This window comes from Marmota marmota, unplaced genomic scaffold (genome assembly GCF_001458135.2).
Source record: "Marmota marmota marmota unplaced genomic scaffold, marMar, whole genome shotgun sequence".
NCBI classification, from domain to species: domain Eukaryota; kingdom Metazoa; phylum Chordata; class Mammalia; order Rodentia; family Sciuridae; genus Marmota; species Marmota marmota.
In genome coordinates, this window is record NW_025999913.1 from 12,632,346 (window position 1) to 12,654,874 (window position 22,529).

Sequence of the window (22,529 nt, forward strand, 5' to 3'; positions counted from 1 at the left end):
TTTAACACTTGGGTCTAAATATTCGTGATAATTGGCTCTTGTGAGAGAGAACTAGCTGGCCCTACCACACTCTTAGAAAAAGATATTTTCACAACTTTAGGTTGTAGTCCTAGGATGCTCCAAAAGACACCTGTAAAACACATTTTAGTACCACCCCTTGTTCATAGATGGCCTTAAAAGAAAAAAAAAAAAACTGTGCAGTATTTCACTCAAATACCTATTAAACTTCTCCAAGAACACTTTTATAGGTGTCCTTTGCACTGAGTTTTTCTAGCTAAGAAATTTCCAGTTTCGAGTTGGGGCATTTAATCTGAATTATTGCACCCACGAGGCAATGCTGTCAGAGATGTTCCCCAAACACCATTTTAGCCTCGGTTCAGATCTTCATTCACGTACTTTCAATGTCTGTGGCTCCATAATTGCAGTACTTTGACAAGAGTTTCATTTCCTGTTCCTGGATTTTAAAAAAAGGAAATTGACAGGCAGCTTCATTAGAACAGGGAGAGGGAGAAAGGAATGAGTGTAAGTGCTAGGAAGTGTATAACCAGTTCCTTAGGACAGAACTGACCACTAGTTTCCTTGGAAGAATCCAGGATTTTTACTCTTCCAAGAATCCTTAGTTGTGTTTTCCTGTTGTTTGGACCCAGGGAAGGACTGAGTCAGGCCACCTGGTTCAACCACAACTGGCTGCCTCCTGGACTCTAGAAAGTTACCCAGCTTCTCTGGCTTAAATTTGCAAAACGAAAGGTTGGGAGATCTCTAAGATCCCCTTCAGTTCCTTTTTAATCATCTCTAATATATAATTAAGTAGGATAAAAAGAAAAAAGTCATGAAAGACAAACTTGCTGCTCCTTGGAGCAGTCGTCCTAGCAGACCTCTCTTGGTGGATCTCACGGTCTTGGTTCTCTGTCAGATACCCACAGCTCATAAAATGCACCTCCCATTAAAATGACTTGCATGACCCTTGTGGAATCTGATGAACTGTTTAAGGTCCCAACGTCTGGTTTCCTTCAGTGTGTGGCTTTCTGTTTGTGTGAACAGCCCTCTGTGAGGTCACATTATGACACTGCCTTCTGGGGCTGTCCTGGCCACCTGCACAAAGGAGGGGTCTGCACCGACTGGCCATCTGCGTCGCCTTCCACACAATCGCCTTCTACACCACCCCCACAGCGTCGCAAAGCAGCTGAGTGTGGACCAGGCACGGGGTGGGCGTGTCCCACGGTGCTTTATAAAGAAAATCAATAAAAGGTCCTCGCAGGATGCTGAGACTTCAGTACCTGGTAAACTGAGCCAGGCAGCGGACCCTGCCTTTCCCTGACCCTGGAGGGAGCTGCAATTTGCATCCTAGTTGGAATTTAGACGCCTCCAACCTCGAGTTCTCCGTTACAGAGCCCCATAGCAGCCCAGTCCCAGGTCCTCCTGACGCAGTTTATTGTGGCAACAGTTCCCGGCAACTGCCCAGACACCGAGTGTCTCCTGCCCGAGCTTGAAGGGCGGGAGGTGGCGCGGCGCGAGCGCTGGAGGACGCGCGGCGAGGGGCGGCGAGGGGCGGCGGAGCTCGGGCAGCATGGGCTGCAGCGCGTCCCAGCCCGCCGAGGACCAGAGACGCGTGCCCGCGCCCAGGAAGGGATGGGAAGAGGGAGTCCAGGTAAAAGAAAAAAAAAAAAAAGTAATAAAATGAATCAGACAGACCTAGAGCCTTTGCTCCGGAAGCCTCGCGATTCTCAAGCTTGGGGACAGCTGGAATGGGCTGGACCAAAGTTCCCAGGCCGCCTCGCGATGGAGAATAGGGTGAATGAGGCGGGACAGCCCTGTTCTGCCAGTGCTTAGCTGCTGCCTTAACCAGGCAGGGCGTGGGACCAGTTTGGGGAGGTTTTGGTGTTTAAAGGCCCAGGGCAAAGGGGAAGTTGGAATGATCCCTGTGGTCTGCCAGAGCTGGGCGGGACTGTGACTGGAGGTGACATGGGGAAGGTGGGAGTCCCTGGAGCTGCCAGGTATGGTTGGCTTCTGGAAAATGGGCTCTTTGGAAGTCACTTGGAATGGGAGGGGCTCTCAGGAACCACCTGGCTGCATCCTCTAGCTTCATTGCTAAGGGGGACCCTGGGGTCCAGAGAAGTGGAAGACTTGCCTGAAGCTGCACAGCTTGTTTGGGGTAGAATCTAGTCTCATTCCAATCCCTCAAAGTTGCATCCCTGTTATCCTTGTGAGGGGAGGGGAGGTATTGGAGATGGAACCCAGGGTGTCTCCATGCCTTCTATGTCGCAGGTGCTGTAACTGGCACCCCACAGTGTCCCACATAACCTGCTGGGACAAAGCCTGGGCTCTTTAAACAGCACTCTGCAAAGGCCTTTTAGGAAGGGTGGCTATAACTCTGGCTGTGCTGGGCTGGGCTTCAGCCAGACTGGCTGGGAAATATATCAGGAGAACTCCCTTTCACCCTGAAAGTCAGATTCTGATGGAAAATTAAATTAAACTCCTCTGGAATGGACCCTTGAGGGTTCCTAGTTCTGTCTATGGAATCTGGAGGGCAAAAAGGATGGGAAGAAATTTTGGACCTAATTTTGGTCACAACCAACCCATCCCCTCCATGACCTATTCTGGGGGGAAAAAATACCCTTAATGCCTCCAGAGGAATTACCCCGGATTGGGGCTGGGAGTGTAGCTCAGTGGTAGAGCACCTGCCCATGGAGACACCCTGGGTTCCATCTCCAATACCTCCCCTCCCCTCACAAGGATAACAGGGATGCACTGAAAATAACTTTGTTGAATAGATCAGGAGGGAGTAAAAAGAAGTTCCCTCCATGTGTCAAATATATCAGGTCCTTTAGGTCAAGCTACCCCAAGCCTGCAAGGTTTCCTACGTAGCTTCTTGAATTTCACAGTTAAGTCATCGCCTGCTTGGATACTTTTTCCATTTCCACCATCATCTGCCTTCTGCTTTAATCTTCCACATGACCTCCAGAATGACCTCTATATAATAAAATTGGATGTCAGTCCTCTACAGAAAAATGTCACCATTCCATTAAGTGAGCACATAAACCAATGGTCAAGACGACAACCAGGGTTTGATTTTTGTGTTCATTTCTATTAGTTGTGTGACCTTGGTAAAGGTCTTAACCTCTCTGCCCCAGTGTTATCTGGGGAATGAGGGTAATCACAATACTTACTTCACAGAGTTGTTATAAGGATTAAATAAGACAATTCACATGAAAGTGCTCATATGCCTGCCATAGACTAAAACTCAATGTAAGTTATTATAATGATGGCGATGGTTGTAAGATAAAACCCTACATCCTTGGCATAACCTTGCACTGACTGCTGACTCTGGGTTTGCTCTCTCCCCATGTGCATATTCTGCGCAGGCCTCGCTTCTTGTTCCCCACACCCATCTGCCCCTAGTTCCATGACCTTGCACCTGCTGCTTTCTCTCCTTCAGGTTCTTCCCCTTCTCCAAGGCCACTGGTCAAATTGTGCACATCTTTTAATACAACTTACGGTCACTCCTCCCCGTGCTCATCTGGCCAACCCCTGACCCTGCCACCATGCTGCCAGGTTGATCTTCTACCTCCTCCTATCAAATGGCAATGCATTTTATCATATTTGTTTCCATTTTTGCCTCCCATCCTGAGCTGTCACCTCCTTGGGTACAGGAACTGTTTTTATCTTTGTATCTCTGGTGCTAACTGCAGTGTCTCATGCAGACCTAGCACTAATGCATTTTTCTTGAGTGACTGAATGTCCTCCCCACGCACCCAAGTCCCCAGATTCCTTAGTGTGTCCTTGTCTCCATGTAGCATAACCAGACTAATGACAGTCTGCAAGGAAAAAAATTCAATATTATAATAACCTGAAAATAGACTGAGAGTCTACTCACGCATATACCTTCTCTTTATGTGTGTGCCCAAAACACTTGACTTTGGAAATCTGATCTGGGAAGGGTATGATTATTATTAATTAGACACTCTAGAGCTGTCTGAATAGTAATGCCTCTACTATGCATAAAGGCAGAGGATTCAGAGTTCAGTAGTTCAGAAATGTCTTCAAAATGAGATGAAAGTATTTGCTGGAATGAAATATTTGTTTCTTAGTGGCATGACTTTAAAATATTCTAAATTAAATGTTTTGAGAACTGTCTACAGACTTTCTCTTCCCTTTTGCCTTAAAGTGGCAAGAAGACACCATAATAAAATAATTCATAAGAAAAGCCTGGGAAACTTCTTAGTTGGAGAAATGCTTACTTGGAGTTATTCTACATGAATAACTTAGTTTCTTGCCTGTTACAAACAGGAAATGGTTAGCTTGCAGTGAGTGATCGCCAAGGGTCCTTCACAGCCTCCCTCCAACATCTGATTTTTAAAAATACCCTTGCTTATTGTTTCTGAAAAGGCCTAAGTGGCTACTTAAAGCTCAACTTTTTAAATAATAAGATTTGGAGAGATATTATTGTGATTTTTCTAGAAGTAACTAGAAAAAATCATATTTTTGAAGAACAAATTCTTCCTCTATGTCTACAAATATATTTATAAAATATATCTGCTAATAATTTAAGAAGATTTCAGCTCTGGGGAGCCTCAACAAATTAGTTCCTCCAAACTGTTTGGCAAACATGTTTCCCCAAAGCTGTATGACACATATAACACTTCTCAGCCAAAACAAACAAAAAAACACATCTAGAGTTAAAAGCAATTTTTTAAAAAATTCTGGTAATTCTCATGCATAGAGATCACCTTAGAATTCACAATTTTTAAAATTCTGTCTAAAACTGATAAAATTTTATCCTCAAGGAACTGAAGTATAAAATAAAATTGATACAAAATTATAGCTGGGTGTGGTGGCATTACTATTCAGACAGCTCTAGAGTGTCTAAAATCCTGTAATCCCAGCAACTCCAGAGGCTGAAGCAGGAGGATTTCAAATTCAAAGCCAGCCTCAGCAACTTAATGAGGCCCTAAGTAACTCTGTGAGACCCTGTCTCTAAATATAATATAAAAAAAGGACTGGAGATGTTGCTCAGTGGTTAATACCCTTGGGTTCAATCCCTGGTACAAAAAAAAAGTTTTAAAAATTATCAAAATGTAAAAATGCATTTAATCTGTACTTCTCTTACTTCATCTCAAGGAAAAGATAAAACCTTCCAGCCAACTCTTCCAGTTACTATTTCTTATATAATATAGAAGGTTTTCTTATTGGAGTGAAAATTTAAACTCTTCATGCATAGATGGAACAAGAACACTACTAGCCATATCCACAAGAGGCACAGATTTAATTAACTTGTCAGTATCTCTGGTCTTTGAATTGTGTCTGTTTTCAAGTCCAGATTATAGAATTGGGTTAAAATCCTCAGAATATGTCACACATTGATAAGTTATTTGAAAGATGTTCTTAGTTTTCAAAAAAGAAGAACTTTACATTTCTACTGTGGAAACTAAAGGCTTGTATGAGTTATTTGATGCTTAAAGATTGTGTTTTGTCTGCTACAGCCTAAGTGTTGGTCAGTAACAGCACTCCGGTGCAGAGTGTCTCTAAGTACACATGGGAAGAGATCCTCGCTAGGATCTGGATTCCAAATCCAAGTGGCTACAGTAGCGCTAATGAAGCCATGGTGAGGTCATTTGCAGTAATGGTGTTTAAATAGATGCCAAGCTATAGTTTACTGAATGTCTTTGTGAAAAGTCATCCTTTTAGACCAAAAATGCTCAAATTTACACTCAATTCCAGTGTGAGCTTCTTATCATCATTGTTGGTGCTGCCTTTGTTTTCATTAAATCAACTGAATGTTTTCAGGATCTCCACTTGGAAATATTAAATGATAAAATTAAAAATTAGTCCTTGTGTGTAACTCACTGGTTTCAAAAAATGATGAATTTACAGAATGAAATGAACTTGTAAAAACACTTGTGTCATGACCATTGCAGATCCTGGCTCTTCACAGTTTATTTAGAAATAAGAGGAAGAATGTACAACATGATTTGCATCTTTACCTTCAGCCTCAGAGACAAGAGCATCTGAATGGGGCTCTTTTTCCTTTGTTATATGTATCAAATATAAATGTATGTGTGTGGTACATGATGTATGTGACATGAGACGTGCTGTACGTTGAAGGTCCACTTACTCTGCAGAGACTGAGTGACATCCCTAGCGCTTTTTATTTTTTATTTTGGGGCAGGACCTCACTAAGTTGCTGAGCCTGGCTTTGAACTTGAGATCCTCCTGCCTCAGCCTCCTGGGAGCCACTGGGATTACAGGCATGCACCATCATGCCTGGCCCAATGCACTTTTACCAGCAATGGAAGTATGGTCCACTGAAAAGAAGTGGGACTACACACACGTTGGTGCAGAATTTATAGAGGGCCTTCTGGAAATGTATTATAAAATGATCTAGCATGCCTAAAAATTTTTATCATTGTGTTTTCAAGAGTTGGCTATTTTGTATTGTATCAATATTTAATTTCTTTTTATTTCCAAATAATATTCCTTTGCATGAATATAGCACATTTTATTTCCCCATTCATCAACTGATGGACATTTGGTTGTTTCCCGTTTGTTAATATTATTAATAATCATTATGAACATTTTTATGCAAGCTTTTTGGGTGAATATGTATTTTCACTGTCTTGGTTGTTTACTTGGGATTAGAATTCCCAGGTCATACAGTAACCCTACATTTAACTTTGAAGAGATCTCAAGCTGTTTTCCAAAGTATCTCCCCATTTTGTATTCCCACAATAATGGAGGAGGGTTCCAGTTCTCTATACCCTCACCAACATTTGTTATTCTCTTTTTTATTTTAGTCCTTTTAGTGGATATGAAGCAACTCATTGTGGTTTTGATCTGTATAATATTGAAGATCTTTTCATGGGCTTAACAGCTAATTACAACTTATTTTTAAAGACTATTTATATGAGTAAATACATTTGGGAAGTGATATACCAAGATATTGATGGTGCTTCTATCTAGGGGTTGGTACTTCTTATTTTCTACTATGTTTCTGTATTAGTCAGGATTCTACTAGAGGAACAGGTCCAGATGGTTGGCTGGATGGATGGATGGTTGGTTAGATGAATAGTTGGATGGATGAATGGATGGTTGGTTGGATGGTTGAATGGATGGATGAATAAATGTACTGCAAGGAAGATGCTTATGCAATCACAGAGCTGCCAGACAAATCCAAAATCCACAGGACAGGGCAAGTGGTCATAAAATGTGGTCTGGAGCTGAAGGCACAGTCCACAGCAGAATTTCTTCTTCCTGAGGGAGACCCCTAGTCTGCTCTTGAAGCCTTTCAACTGAGTGTATGAGACCCACCTAGGATAATGTTTTACTTAAAGTCAATTGATTGGTAGATATAAATCACATCTACAAAACACCTTACAGAAAAACCTAGAATTAATGTTTGACTGACTACTGTAGCCTAGCCTGGTTGACACATAAAACTGACTGTAATTTCCTTCACTGTTATTTAAGTCTTTTAAAAAGAAGTCTGACTTACATTTTAATCAGCAAAAACAATGTATATTTCATTTTTTAAAAAATATTCCTTTTTATGTAGTAGTATCTCTACTTTCACACTTGATTATGAATTTGTCTGTCTTAATAAAAAGTTCAGTACAGCAACTTGTATCTGACAGATCCCTTCTAACATAAATTAATAAAACTGTATGCATTTTTCTATTGCTGTTTTAATAAATTAACCCAAGTTTAGTGGCTTAGAGCCATACAAATGTTATGAGAATGGGAAAGATGGTGGAATGAGATGGACATCATTACCCTAGGTACATGTATGATTGCACAAGTAGTGCGTCTCTATGCCATGTACAACTAGAGAATTGAAATGTTGCACTCCATTTGTGTACAATGAATTGAAATGCATTCTGTTGTCATGTACAACTAAGTAGAACAAATAAAAATTTTTTAAAAATACAAATATATTCTCTTAGAGCTCTGGAAGTCAGAAGCCCAAAGTTAGTCACGCTGGGCAAAGTCGAGGTGCTGGCAGGGCTAGTCACTGTCACTTGAAGGAGAAAGTCCTTTCCCTTTGCAGCATCTATAGCAGTGGTCCTCAGAGCCCGTGGCTAGTGTCTCTTTCTCCTTCTTCACCTCCAGCACTTTAGCATCTTCAAGCTGTCCCTGCTCTCATCCTCGCATCAGCTTTGCCTCCTGCAGTCAAATCTCCTGCTGCCTCTCTTCTAGGGACACTGTGACTACACATAGGGCCCCCTTGGTCCTTTAGGACAATCTTGCCATTCAGTTAATCACATCAACTGGTAGCCCTGCCATGTAACATAACATCTACAGGTTTCAGCCTACCATGGATACTGGTTGGATAAATACTCACACAGCAGACCCACAACACTTTTCATTTTCCAAGAAATCTGGACTCCCATTGAGTATTCCCTCTTCACAGGCTGATGCCCAAATAACTCACTCCGAGGAGAACTGCAGGCCCCAGATCGATGCCACACCACCCAAGGACACTGTGGACAAGGTAGAAGGCCTGGAACAACAAGCTCAGATAAGAAGCTTACCCGGAACTATTCCAGAAAGTTCTCCATCTCCTAGTGACAGAAATAGAAAAGTAAATTCAGGTAAGCCACCACTCCTTGGGTTTTGTGGGTTCATGTTGATCTCTACAAAAATACTGATTCTCTAAATATAATGTATATTCAGTGGCCTTTTATCTCTGCTTTGTGGATCATGAAGTATTTTCAGTGACAAAACTTAAAAGTTAACCTTAGGTCTTCATTATGTCAGTAAATAATGCCAAATATTCATCTTATTGTCCGTGAGATAATTAAAGTCATCTCTCTCTTTTTTTAACATTCTCAGCCTTTATTGAGAATTGGAAACAGAATTTAAGAATACAAGTTGCTCAATTTAAAAGCATTTAAACATCCACTAGGTTAACCTCTTTCTAAGGGAAAGGTCTACATTTGCAAAAAAATAAATAAAACCTTCATCCAACTGCTTTCCCTGTGTCTCCCCATCCAAAGTTATCAGCAAATGTGCAATAAAAGGATCTTTCAAGTAGTCATGAGCTAGAGTGCTATTTGCGAACTATTTGCAGATTTTCCGTTTCCTTGAGTTGCTCCCTGGTGTAGATTTATAATGTCTTATTTATATTTGATCAGCATTCAAAATAAATTAAACCTCACAGACTTCAAGGGGAAGTGCTCTATTTGGGGGGGGGGGGAGCTTTCATTTCATTCCTAGTTAAAAATGCTCTGTAGCTTCTTCGCTAGTTACCAGTTAGAGCTGGGAAGTACATGGGTTCATACCTGAAGTTACTCTTCTTGGACTTTGCTGGCACACTCATATTATTACAGATTTTATATTGGCCACCCTCTTGTGGTTCTGATGTGATGTCCACATGACCTCTGAGAAGGAAGCAGGATGTCCCCCTCCTCTCTGACTGCAGGGCCAGCACAGATACTTTCTCTCTGTGACAATGCAGTTGTGACTTAGTTCCTGGCTGCAAATACCTGCTCAAGACCTGTGTGGCTAGCAGACTTCAGGCTGTCAGGTGGCTGGGACAGGTGTGCTGGGACAGCTGATCCTGCAGCTGCACGCTGTTAAAGGCACTATGAGGAGTGCAGCTGGGAAGCAGGATGGTGTGGAGGGAGAACAGCTTGAGAAGTCAGCTCAAAGCAGATGTTTCTAAAATACAGTGTAAATGAGTTTCAAGAAGGCATCTTTTCACAGAATGTCTTGGACTTTACATTTGTTCTCTGCCCACTTTTCCTCTCTGCCAGTTCTTGGCTCTCTCCCTTCTTCCTCCTGGTCTTCACATCTACAGAGTTTCAATCTTCACACTAACGTTTTCCAACTATGCCTCCCTGATTTACCATGGGGTTAGGGCCTGAGAAACCTACCACCAGTAGAAAAAGGACGAGAATGTTAGAAGTCAAAAATGCTCTGACTGCACTGACCTGCTGAACGCCTGGGCTCAGCCACAGCATGCTGTAGTGCTGGTGTCACCAGCAATCAGTGTTTGGCTGCAAGTCACAGTCGCTGCTGCTACCCAGCATCCAAAAGGGGGTTGAAACACCTATCGCTAGTCCGGGAAAAGATCCAAATCAGAAATTCAAATACAGTTTCTACAACATGCATAAGGTTTTTGTACCATCATAGAATCAAAAAAGTCATAAGTTGAACCATCATTAAGTCTGAGACTGTATTTCCTTTGGAAAAAAAAAACTTCTAATTTTGAATAATGTCAGATTTAAGGAAAAAAAGTCTTTATATTCTTTTATCCAGATTCCTCAGTGTTACCACATGGCCACATTTGCATGATCATGTCCCCCATATACAAGTGTGTTTTTTTTCCTGACTTGATGTTACCTTACTTGGAAATGCACCAGTATGTGTTTCCCTAAAAGCAAGGACATTTTTTGCATAATCTCTGTACAAGGATCAAAATCAGGAAATTATTAGCGCTTCAGTACCATTATCTCATGTATGGGCCATATTCAAATTTTGTCAATTGTCTCACAAATGTCCTTCATAAATTTCTGATTTGGGTTCTAACCCTGGGTCACATGTTTGTCACATGGCTTTATTCTCCTTTACCCTGAACCCCTCGGCTTTTCTTTACTTTTAGACCTTGATGTATTGGAAGATAGAGGCTGTGTAGAATGTTCCTTAATTTGAGTTTGTCTGAGATTTCATCACGGTTGTGTCCAGGTTATGCATTTGGGGCAAGAACATCAGAAATAATATCCAATTTTACTTATTTATTTATTTGTACAGCAGATTAGGAGGCACATGGTACCTACATTTGACTCTTATTGTGTTTGGTACTTGGACTTGCAAAAGTTTGTGGGTTTTTTTAATGTAGTAAAACTTATCAGTCTTTTCCTGCATTTGGATTTTGAGAAAATTTAAAAGCCTTTCCCTGTACCTGGTTTAAGATGATGTCACCCATGTTTTCTTGTGTGATTCCAATTTTCACACTTAAGCCTATAAAGAGTTTCTAATGATATGAGAAAATGCTAATGTAAATATTAGTTTAATGAGAAACAAAGCTGTATGTCCAATGTGGTGCCAAATTTATAAAAATAAAATTTTATATATTGACAATAGTTCTCTCTGAATGGTGAGAATACAGGCGCTTTTATCTTCTATTCTTTTTTTATATTTTCTAAATTCATTGTGGGAACCATGTATTACTTTTACAATAAAAATAGAATGACAATGTTATTTTTCAACATTCCCCAATCTTCTCCAGTGTCCCAAGAAAAGAAGACAATTAGTTGAAGTAACTGACATATTCTAGGAATCTCTGTGTAGGTTAGTTACTGCAAAGGTCAAGCTGAATACTTGAGTGAACTCAAAAAAGAATGGGTTCAAATGGTTACAATACTTTTTATTATGTTAGTAATCTTTCAATCATGATATCCCTTTTAGAAATACCACAGGAGAGAGGAAGCCTTTCTCTCCCATGCATGATATTTACATGACACATTTGGGAGACATTTACATGACATGACATTGACCGGTCTAGGAGAGACAGTTAGGTAGTGAAGACATGGGTGTTGATGTCAAACAGACTTGGATTCAGTGCTAGTTAACATTCTTGCTACCCATATCCCTTTATGCAAGTTAGTTAGCCTTCATCATATTAGTGTGTTTACTTACAAAATAGAGATAATAATATCCCTTCACAGGGATATTATTTATTTATGTTTGAATTAGATGTGGGACAGTATACAAAGTACTTCGTATACTGCAGGTACATAAGTGCTCAAAAAATAGTAGCTACTATTATTTTGACCCTTTCAGATGACCTTGGATTCACCTTTGACCTATTTTTTTTTTTTTGCATTTTTGTTTGTTAATTCAAATTTTTAGTTCACCTACCTACACGGCGTGTTTTACTACTCTGCACGCAAATCTGGATAGAGCACTTTCAAATGAGAATTGGTTCTATTTTGAGCACCTGCACGGGCAGCTGAAGCAGCAGCGGAAAGGTGCCAAGATGGTTGGGAATGTGTTGGAGCTGCTTGCAGCAGTCAGGTTGAGAAATCTCATAGAGAAGGCAGGTTAATATTTCAAAGTGAAAGAAATCTGATTAGTGTGTCTGCACCAGGGGGTGTTTTCTCCCTTTCCAGCAAACTAGTGAAAGTTGTCTTCATAACCAGGTTAGAAATTTTAATACAAAGACTCCATCCATTAAAGGGGATGGACCTGGTTACAGTTGGGACTTCCCAATGACTGCAGACCAGAGGAGAGCTGATCCCCAAGGACTCCACACTGCTGGACTTCTGACAAGAAAACAAACCTGTCTCTGGACCTTTATTTTGTAATGTGATAATATATATTTGTTTATTTATATAATTGGTGATTTTTAATGAGGAGGCTTCTTTCAAGAGAATAGTTCAATAAGGTCCCCCTAGAAATGATTTCAAGGCTCATTTTTAGAATCACTAATAAAAATTTAGCTGACAAATTTTTAACTCCCGTTCTGATTTGGATCAAAGACTCTTTTCAAAAAGGCATGCTTTTACTTCTGCAGATTTAGCAGATGGTGTAACTGTACACTCAGGGTTGCAGAACTAGACGTCTCTTGGCAACATCATGCTGTTTATCTTTTGTATACAAAGCATAGAAACCAAACTGCAACTCATCCGAGTCACCAGGAGAATGAGTCTTAGCTGTAGTTTAGCTTCATAATTAGTGGAGAAACCCATGTCATCTGACCCAAGTGTATAAATGTTGTTACAACAAAAAGTAATACATAGCAGCACATGAAAGACTTTTTGTTACGCTTAACATGAGACCTGCTAGGAATATAATATGTCCATGTTTCCTTGGAGAGAACATTAAGAATTTGAACTGCAAAGAGTCTACTTTTTTAAAAAAGAAACAGATTCTTAGGACAGAGTGTTGAGACTAAGATTTCAATACGTAGCATGATTCATAAGACATATGATTACCATCTGACTGATAAAAATCCTCATTCCCTTTTCTTTCTCTTTTACTTTGGAAGACCCGGTGACCAATGGATTTATCAATAAGCCCCAACCCCTGGAGAATCGAGAGCGACAAAAGTCATCAGACATCCTGGAGGAACTGATTGTTCAAGGAATAATACAAAGCAGCAGCAGAATACTTAGAAACGGAGAATCATATGATGTTATGGCAAGTAATTCTATAATTAATGTCACCTCAGAGATGATGGAGCACAGGTCATTATTTCCACATATGTGACTGCTGGTGACAGCATTTATCTAAGCCAGTTTTTACCTTCCATCAATTCCCTCATGCCCTTGCACATCATCCTTTGTGGATTCAGGAATTGCTCTAATTGCTATTGAGTAATGAATCTGATAAAACATTTCTTGGGTTATATTAAATTTGAGGTACAATAAGCCCCACTGAATAACATGCCTTTGTCCTTTCAGCAATTTTTATTAAGCATTAACTTTTGGATAAGAAAACTGAATTTGATTTACCTATTAAGAAAATGGGCCTAAATGCCAAGGCTATGACACATATGTTTATGTGTGTGTACATACACACATCCTAGAATCAAACATGGGGAAATACAGTTGTAAAAATTACTAAACTGCTATTTTTCTTTGTTGATTCATCTTGATCAATCTGGCAGTTTTTCCTTAGTGTAAAATTGTACTCTTTTTAAAATTTTTAACTTGCTTGACCCAAGTCTAGAACTCTAAATTTTTAAATTAGTTCTCTATAAAAGAGGATAGTGTTTGTTGTTTTGTTTTGTTTGCTTGTTTTTAAGCCAATGCTTCAGGTATCTAGGAACTGAGTACCAGAGAAGGTAAAAGAAGAAATCACAATTAAAGGAAGACTGAGGAAAAAATGAATAGAAGAGAAAAGAAATAGCAATGATGGAAATAGAGATCAGAAATGACATCAAAGTTTCCATAATTGTTACCTATCCCTGTGTTGTAGGGAAAACAGTCAACTGGGAATAAAAGACTCATTATTTAAATGAAGTCTGCTCCTAGACCAAGTTACTTAGTGCCTAAGTTAATTTTCTTCCCTGTGTGTAGGGAATGTTGAGAACTTATAATTGAAGCCAAGTTGGCATTTTCTTTTGAAAAGGGAAATTCCTGCAGAAAGTATGTGGGGAGAGGAAAGATTGCCAACACTTAATATTCTTAGACTACCAACATGAGGATGTAAAAGGGCAAAGTACAAATGAGTCATATAATGAAAGGCTAATGCCATCATGATGACAATTTGCATTTGCACACTGCTAACATGACCCAAGGCATCCTGGATTACCTGATCCTACTAGAAAGTACTAGAAGAACAGATCTTTAACATGGAGGGGGAGGGAATTTTTTATAGCTATAGTTGAGTCTCTGGGGGACAGAAAAAAAAGTTGTGTCAAAAGACAGGAGAGCATATCAAGTGGAGGAGGACAGATAATGGAAACATCCAGTAGCTAAGCAATGACTACTTCTGGGAAAAGCTGGAGATACCTTGGTGCTGACACCAAGGGGATTACATTCAAACATCTCAGTGATAATGTGCTTGAGATGAATGCATTCTAACATACATCTTGCATAGGATGCCAAGGTTAATTAGCATAAGTTACATTGTGAAAGAAATATATTAATGACAACTATGGGCTTGACTTTCAATAACCCTATTAAGTGAACTAAAAGTTAAGACTGTTTACATATTATATAGAAATAGAATGGTTATTAGGAGCATGGTTAGGGCATTCTCAAAAGCATTTAAATATAAGGTTGTAAGAATGCCACAATTCCCACCCAGTCTGGCCCTTGGTATTGGGCCAAGATGTTCCAACATAAGCCAAGTTTGCAACAGGCCAGAGTGGCAACATATAGCTCTTTGTTTTATTGCCTAATGTTGTGGTCCTTAACCTGACTATACCTTGGAGTAACCTAGGGATTTTTCAAAATTCCCAGTGCCCATGTTCCACCCTGGGCTAATACCTGGGTGTGGAATCCAGCTTCCATGTTTTGGAAAGCTACCAGAATCATCTGTCAACAGCCTAGGCTGAGAACCAGATACCCTGAACTTCCTCAAACCTATACACAAAGCTTTCAAGTTCACTATCAAGATGGGAAGGATTAAAGCTATTGAAATCATAGTGTATTCTTCATTCATCATGAGAGACAATTCTAAAATATTCCTGAAAATGTAAAATTTCAAGAATAGCAACTACAATTATACTCAAGAAGCCCAGGGAAGTAAAAAAGAGCTACAGTAGCTCAGTGTCACCAATAGAGCTTCCTTCAATTCAGGTGTGCTTCAGTTCATAATTGGGCCAGACACCAGGTGCCTTAAATGTTTTGGCAAAAGTTATACATATATAATAAAAAGATAAGAATCAACACTGAAGGACAGAGTGGGGATCATATAAAGTATAGAAGTAATTGAAGGCTAATATTTTGAAATATATAATACTTATAAAAAAGAAAAACCCTGATAAATTTGACTAAAAATCAAACCAAGGAGTCAAGGTAAATAAAAAGAAGATGATTAATAAAAGGATACCAGTGTTAGCAGTTATCACAATGTGATGAATCCAATCAGATGCGTAAACATTATTTCTTCATTTTCCTAGGGGAAAAATGATTTAAAATAAAATGTTATGGGAAAATAGAATAAATGTGAGAATACTTTAAAAATACGACTTCTTACATGGACTAATAGCTTATTAAATACAAGAGAATTCTGGACTAGATATGCCCACTTCCTAGTCAGGTTATCATCTTCCACTGAGTTTTTAGTTAGAGTGATAAAAGTGAGGGTCTTCTATTCCTCTTCTGAATCAGGGCCATCCCATCTTCCTAAGGGTCCAAAGTAGTATCTGAGTCTGCTGCAAGGTCTCCTTTCATCTTTTTTCTGTTTTCATCATTCACTTGCCAGTGAGTACTACAATTCCATAGTACTCTCCACATAACCAGTTTTCAAGCATGTTCATATTAATAGATTTTATGCTGATTTAAGAGTTAAAATGATATGTAAGAAATATAACATTAATAAGATAAATATTAGATCATTAAGTGAGCCTTTTGGTGTATTTTAAACCATTTTACTGAGTCTTAACATGACTATATGGTAAAGAGTACTGGATTTATGTGCACTTGTCAATATGTGTATGCGTTAGTACAGACCTCTTTAGAAATATGTCATATTATTGTTTAGGTATCTTATTGTAAATTCATATCTCTCTCTCTCTCTCTCTCTCTCTCATACCTATTTGCAAGCCCTGAGTATTTTTATAGGAGGCTCAGTGAATTTTCTATGAATTTCGCCTTGTCTGATCAAAGTTTATTCTCTTCTCTGTGCAACTTCTGTAACCTTTAGTGTGGTTAGGGAGTTTGTTCACATTGCATCAGAGTCTCTAACATTATTTGTTGACCTTCATGGAGAGTTTTTTGAGGAGAAAGTCAACTGAGTTAGGACTAGATAATGCTAGTAAATGATCAGTGTGATCTTCCTAAGGAGGTCTAAAGATGAAAGAACATGAATGAGCAGGTCTTCTGCAGGAAGCTTTGGCCTATTCTGTGTACAAGATACCTTTAGGGAACAAACCCAAGATAAGTTCATCCATAGGTCAATAATTAATTAGGAAAGTTCTGAGGGATACATAGTGAATATAAGACATAATATATACAAGCTCAGTTGGCTAGAAACAAGGCTCAAATATTATTACAGCATCTTTGGGACTGGCAGTCCTCTGATAGTATTCTTAAGGAAAATAATTGAACTGGTAACTTCTCTAAGCTTAAGATGGTGGTCTTTAAGTTTCTACTAACAACATGTCTATGCATAACAATTGTTGTTATCACTTTAAAGTGCCAACCAACATTTGATGAATTCTGATTTCACAAAATTCAGTTTTAAAAAATATAACTGTACAGGGTTTTTTCAATGTTTCTATGTAACTGTCAAACTCAAGAAAGACTGCACAGATAGGATTAACTTCTCAAGAGGAGGAAGAAAATGATTTCATAGGCATCAATTTGAAATAAAGCCACAGGAAGAGCCTTTCCAAACCAGAAAATCCCAACTTCTCTCAGTATGACTGACTGATCTCACAGTGTTAGTCAAGGTTCAGATTGCTATGTAAAATCTAACTCTGCATTTCTTTATTGGATCTTGGATTACTATATAATTTTCTTTTAGCCTCTGTTGAGTGAGCAGCTCTAAGAAAGGTTTTCAAATTCATTTCATAGTATCTCTGGCTGAGCAACCACAGCAAGTGTGTCCCTCTTTCCAGCAAATGGATTTTGCCAGTAGGAAGCTTAAAAGTCAAGTGTCATTAAACACACACACACACACACACACACACACACAAAATGAGAAGGAGGAATATTCTTTACTGAACAAATCGGTTTTCTTCCAGTGAACAACTCTGCACCACAGATAACTCTGATGGCTGAAACGGAGGCTGAAACGGAGCCAACCTTACAATAATATTTTCAAAAAGCTCTGAGCATCCTAGATTTGAAGCTGGAAGGAAAGTTAGCCGTCCTCCATCCTCTCACTATCTTACCTGGAAGTTCAGAGTCCAAAGTCCAAAGATGCTGGCCTCAGGTCAGGCATTGAATTAGTGGTAGAGTTGCCGCTCTACTTCCGGTTCCGGGTTCTGGGTTCCATTGTACTTCCGGTTCCGGGTTCTGTTCTTGTGGTGGTTTCCGGTTCCGGGTTTCCGTTACAGTTCCAGCACCTTTTTGGTCTCCTTACCCACCTTCGTGGGTAGTTCGTTTACCGAGTTGACAAGTTGGCGTTATACCCTTCTACTCCCTCTAAAACATTTCCCAGGAAGTTAAGTCCTGTGCAAATGAGGAAGCCAGGTTGAACAAGTCATGGAAAGTCACTCCATAGCCAAGTCGGGATTCAAACCCAGGTGTGTGTAAGTCCCAAGCCCGTGACTTTCCCTAGTAAGCTAAATTGCTTCTCTTTGCCGCTTGATTTATTTTCTCAGTATCTACAGCGTGGTAGTCTAAAGAGAGAGAGTCATTTGGAAATTATAATGAATATTAATAGCTCTTTTCTCTTTGAAAGAAGTCTTTAGAGAGATTATCTAGAACAGGACTCAGTTCATTTTATAATGAAGACATGGAGTTCGTTAAAATCTTTCCCTAGTCATAATCAATCTATATATACTGACCCAGAAAGATGTCCATATTAAATTAAGTGAAAGCAAATTGCAGGACAATGTGTTTGGATATAATCGCATTTAGGTTTTATTTAACATTGCAGATGTTCTGCACATATGTGCGCATATAAATGTACGTGTGTTGCTGGCTTAGTAGGTTCCTGTGCTCTCTACCAGAAGAATGAGACAGACACATCCATATAACAGGAATAAGCTCTTTATTTGGGACTTCTGCTGTGGCCAGAGGGAGCACTCTCCAAGAGTGTCAGGCTGACTCGAACAAATGATAAAGGTGTGCAGTTTCATGGCATCTAGAGTAGGCAGAGGGACTACCTTGATTCCGTCCCTGGAGGAGGTGGGGTTTGAGCACTTCCTCGTTGTGCTTCTTTACGCATTGTATGTCTCATTAACATCCTATGTGTCCATCTAGTGGTGTGTGTTTAACTATGCTAATAAGGTAAAGGTACCTATGGGTTACTTCAGTGACTATTCTATGCATAGATTTGTCTCTCACCATTTGGAATTTACTCCTTATGTTTGAGAAAGTCTCTGATGTTATTTTCAGAATGGGGCAGACTGTTGTTCTGTCTCAGTGGCCTTGTCTTTGGGACTTGTCTAATTCCAGTCCTTGACATTTCTGCCAACCACATAATCTCAAAAGGCTGAGGCGACTTCTCAGCTTTCCATCTCCTAACAAGTTATTTTACTCCTATAGCCTTGAAGACTGGTTCGCTTTTTAACCCCTGTACAGCTTGTAACCCTATAAGACTGAGAGCTAACTTGGCTGAATTATTTCCCCCTGAGAGGTTTTATCCCTTAATCATAAGGGGTGCTTTTTCTCAAGGAGATCCCTGATGTCTCATGTGCGTAGAAAACATCTGGAAAGACACACTTTTTTAAAAAAAATCATGTTTACAAGTGGGATTGGGGGCCAAATGATGAAACAGACGATTAGGGGGTTAATTATGTATTTTTTTAATTTTTCATAATAAATGTATATTACAAAAACGTTTTTAAAAGAAAATTTAATTTTTAAAAAGAAAAACACTGTCAATTAAAACTTTCCTGGGGCTGGGATTGTGGCTAGTGGTAGAGTGCTCGCCTAGCATGCATGAGGCACTGGGTTCGATCCTCAGAACCACATAAAGGTAAAATAAAGATTTTGTGTCCACTTAAACCTAAAATAACTAAGTACTATTTTTAAAAATAAATTTAAAAAAATAAATATTTTTTTAAAAAACAAATAACTAAACATGTCTTTTTAAAAAAAGAAGAAAAAAACTTTCTTCATAAGCCCTTCATAATAATTTTACATTTTTATTACTACTAATTATAATTAGAAATTCATTATTCTTTGAACTGTTGAAAAGGTTGTTAGTCACATGAAGTGGCATTTTAGTTTCTGCTCTCATGAGAATATTTTGTAAAATACCAATAGCAAAGCCCAGCACAAAGTTATTTCTCAATAGCAATTAATTCTCTCTCTGCCACAAGATCAAAAGTGGTAAGATCTAATCGCTATTCAAGTGAAAGTAATTTGCAACTTGTGGAATGTATAAAAATGAATTGAAATCATTGAATATTATAAATCAAGGTAAAAATTTGACCTTTTACTTTGAATTACAAATTCATAACTGATTCTGTACCTTCCATCTTGTGTTCATTCTCAAGATTTTTTCCTCCTGAGTCCTCTTTTATCCAGTTTCAGAACTTGTTGCTTACTTAGCTCCTTTTTCTTAATAGCTTGTTGTTTTTAGGGCATCTAACACATTTTATCTTTAGTAATTCATTCTTTTGTTACCAGCTTTTAAGTTGTTATTGTTGTTTTAATCTGCTACTAGAAAGTTTAGGTCTTTAGTATTTACCTTCTAAATTGTGTTTACCTCTCCTGCCTTTCTCCTCTGCCATTGAATATGCTTGTTTCTCAATTTTCTAAAAATGTCTTCTTCCAGATGAACACAACCGAGAAGCCACTGAGAAAGCCACCAGCCAGACTGAAAAAACTTAAGATCAAAAAGGAAGTAAGAGATTTCACAATGAAGGACATAGAAGAGAAGATGCAGGCAGCAGAGGAGCGTCGGAAGGTAAGTGAGCTCTGAGGCTCAGAGTCTGAGGCATTCAACACTTGCTAAAATGAGTTCACTTCAGACCTTTTCCTATCAGTAGCTTTAAGACAAATTGCATGGATTTGTACTTAGTATCTCAGTGATCTGCATGCTTCTTATGCTAAATGGTTAGTGTTTGCTTTCTCAAAATTATCTTTGTGCTGTAACAGAAGACATATCTTAAAGTTGGCTGAAAATTTCAATTTCATCCATACAGCCTAAGATAGCAATACTTAAATTCTCAGAATTGAATCAAGTATGAGGTTTCCTTCACATGAAAAAAGAAAGACTTTACTTGGGGGTGGGGTAGGAGGAGAATCAGGGCAGGATGTGTGTAGCAGAGAGGAGGCCCTGAGGACCACAGACAAGAATTCCTGCAGCTTTGGCACCTGGGACCTCAGAACACTCTACCAGCTGCTCTGCTGGGAGACAGGCCTCCTGGTGTTAGTCCAAGCTGACATTGCCCTCTCTACTTGGCCTCCTAGGAGCAAGGACTGGCTATGTACTTCATGGGGTAGACCCTGTGTCTGCCCCCTTCAATAGAACTTCCTCAACAAATATGGTTATATGACTGTTAATGGCATAGAAAAGCCAGAAATTTTCATGATGGGCAATAATAATGAGAACTTATAGAAGGTGATTTGGACTCCTTTTCATTTTTTTTTAATATTGCTTTTCAGATTAAAGAAGAAGAAATAAGAAGGCGGCTACGAAGTGACCGCCTTTTGCCCACAGCCAATCATTCAAATTTGGCTGAAATGGGTGGAGCTGAGGTTCCACTTGAGAAAGGACTTCAAACCATTAGTGCTGCTACATTTGAGCCACCTGTCCTGCAGGGAGGAGAGCCACGGAAGAGGAAGAGTAACAATGACTTAGTCCCGATGGATGGAAACTACTACTACGAAAGTTTGGGGGTTGTAGAGTCAGACATGTCCTACAACCAAAAGGATGATATATTTGAATAAGCCATTTTGTGTGTGTGTAAACACCATAAAAAGGAATCTATTTTCCCTAGTAAGACAGTCTTAGTATGTCTCATATTCTTTGATCATGTGACCTCACCCTGTGGAATTTCTGGTGCAGCTTTTGCAATAATGGTGTGGGGCTGCATGCACTGAATATTAGTTGAGTTAATTAAATTACTGTGGATGCACGCACGTGCACGCACACACACAGGAGAAAGATCGATAGATCTGACCAGCTTAGATTACTATGAGGTTGGTATTCTCCCTCAATATGTCTTTAAACGTTGTTTAGATGTCTTTAATTTATGAATCTCTTGCAGCTTTATATATTGTGAATATATCTGTGCCAAATGAAACCCTTACTTTTTAGCTCCTGACCTTGGGCTGTGTCCACTGATGTCCTTTACAACAAAATTGAATGCATTTATAAAGTATTTTAACAATCCGTGTGTTTTTTTAGGTATGTGTTTAGGTTTTTTAAAATTGTGCTGTCAAGTAATAAAGCACTACCTTAAAGCTGAATTACAGTTTCATCTGTATTTATAACTAGGTAAACAATATCCATTTCTTAGAATTATGTAAAGCATGGAGTTTTCTTCATATTGAAAACACCACTTCCCTTGGGGCAATAGGAGGGTAAGTGAGGAGCCCAAGGTCTGTGCTCCAAGCTGTGCTCATCTCATTGGAATCATGCCTTGGTTCTCCCTTCCCTTGCCTCTGCATCTAAGAGTGATCAGATGGGAAGATCTCTTGCATCCATTTCCATACTTTTCTGGTTTAGACCACTCCACCCCTCATGATTCAACTGGGTTACTACAACAAATCTCTCCATTTTCATACAACCATGGTCTGTCCAAGACCCCCCTGTTGACCATCTTTTATTATCAAGATAAAAATCCAGACTGCTTTTTGTTGATAAAGATCTCAGATTTGAAGGATTGCAAACTGAACAAATTCTAGTTCCTCAAACTCAGCACATTCTCCCTGACTTCTGGATTTTTGCATATGCTGTTCACTCATTCCTCTTTCCCCTCTTGCGATTTAATGGATGCCTTCTTGTTTTCATGTATCAATTCAGATACACCTTCTCCAACACCCTGGTCCAGGTCACCTGTGGTAGATGGGCTACTAATTTTTGCACTTATCACCCTGTGAAGAAGCTGCCTGATACATTTCCATGTAATCATTAGGCATTTTCAATCCCCACAAAACAATGAACAGATCACAACCATGATCTGTTGTTATCAAGGTTGCATTTTTTTGTACCTCAGTAAGTGGAGGGTACAGAATAAGTGCTGTGTAAATATTGCTTTGGCAAATGGATCAAATATGCCCCTAAATCCTCCA

General features: G+C 39.2%; 1 protein-coding gene across 1 annotated transcript; it reads left to right on the plus strand.

The window, feature by feature from the left end:
• The first annotated feature begins 1,218 nt into the window (after positions 1–1,218).
• On the plus strand, positions 1,219–21,704 carry Stmnd1 (stathmin domain containing 1). Its single transcript, XM_015494199.2, has 5 exons — positions 1,219–1,648; positions 8,405–8,585; positions 12,986–13,137; positions 20,065–20,196; positions 20,898–21,704. Exons 1-5 carry the CDS (start codon positions 1,568–1,570, stop codon positions 21,180–21,182), a joined length of 831 nt encoding a protein of 276 aa, XP_015349685.1. The 5' UTR covers positions 1,219–1,567; the 3' UTR covers positions 21,183–21,704.
• Positions 21,705–22,529: the final 825 nt, after the last annotated feature.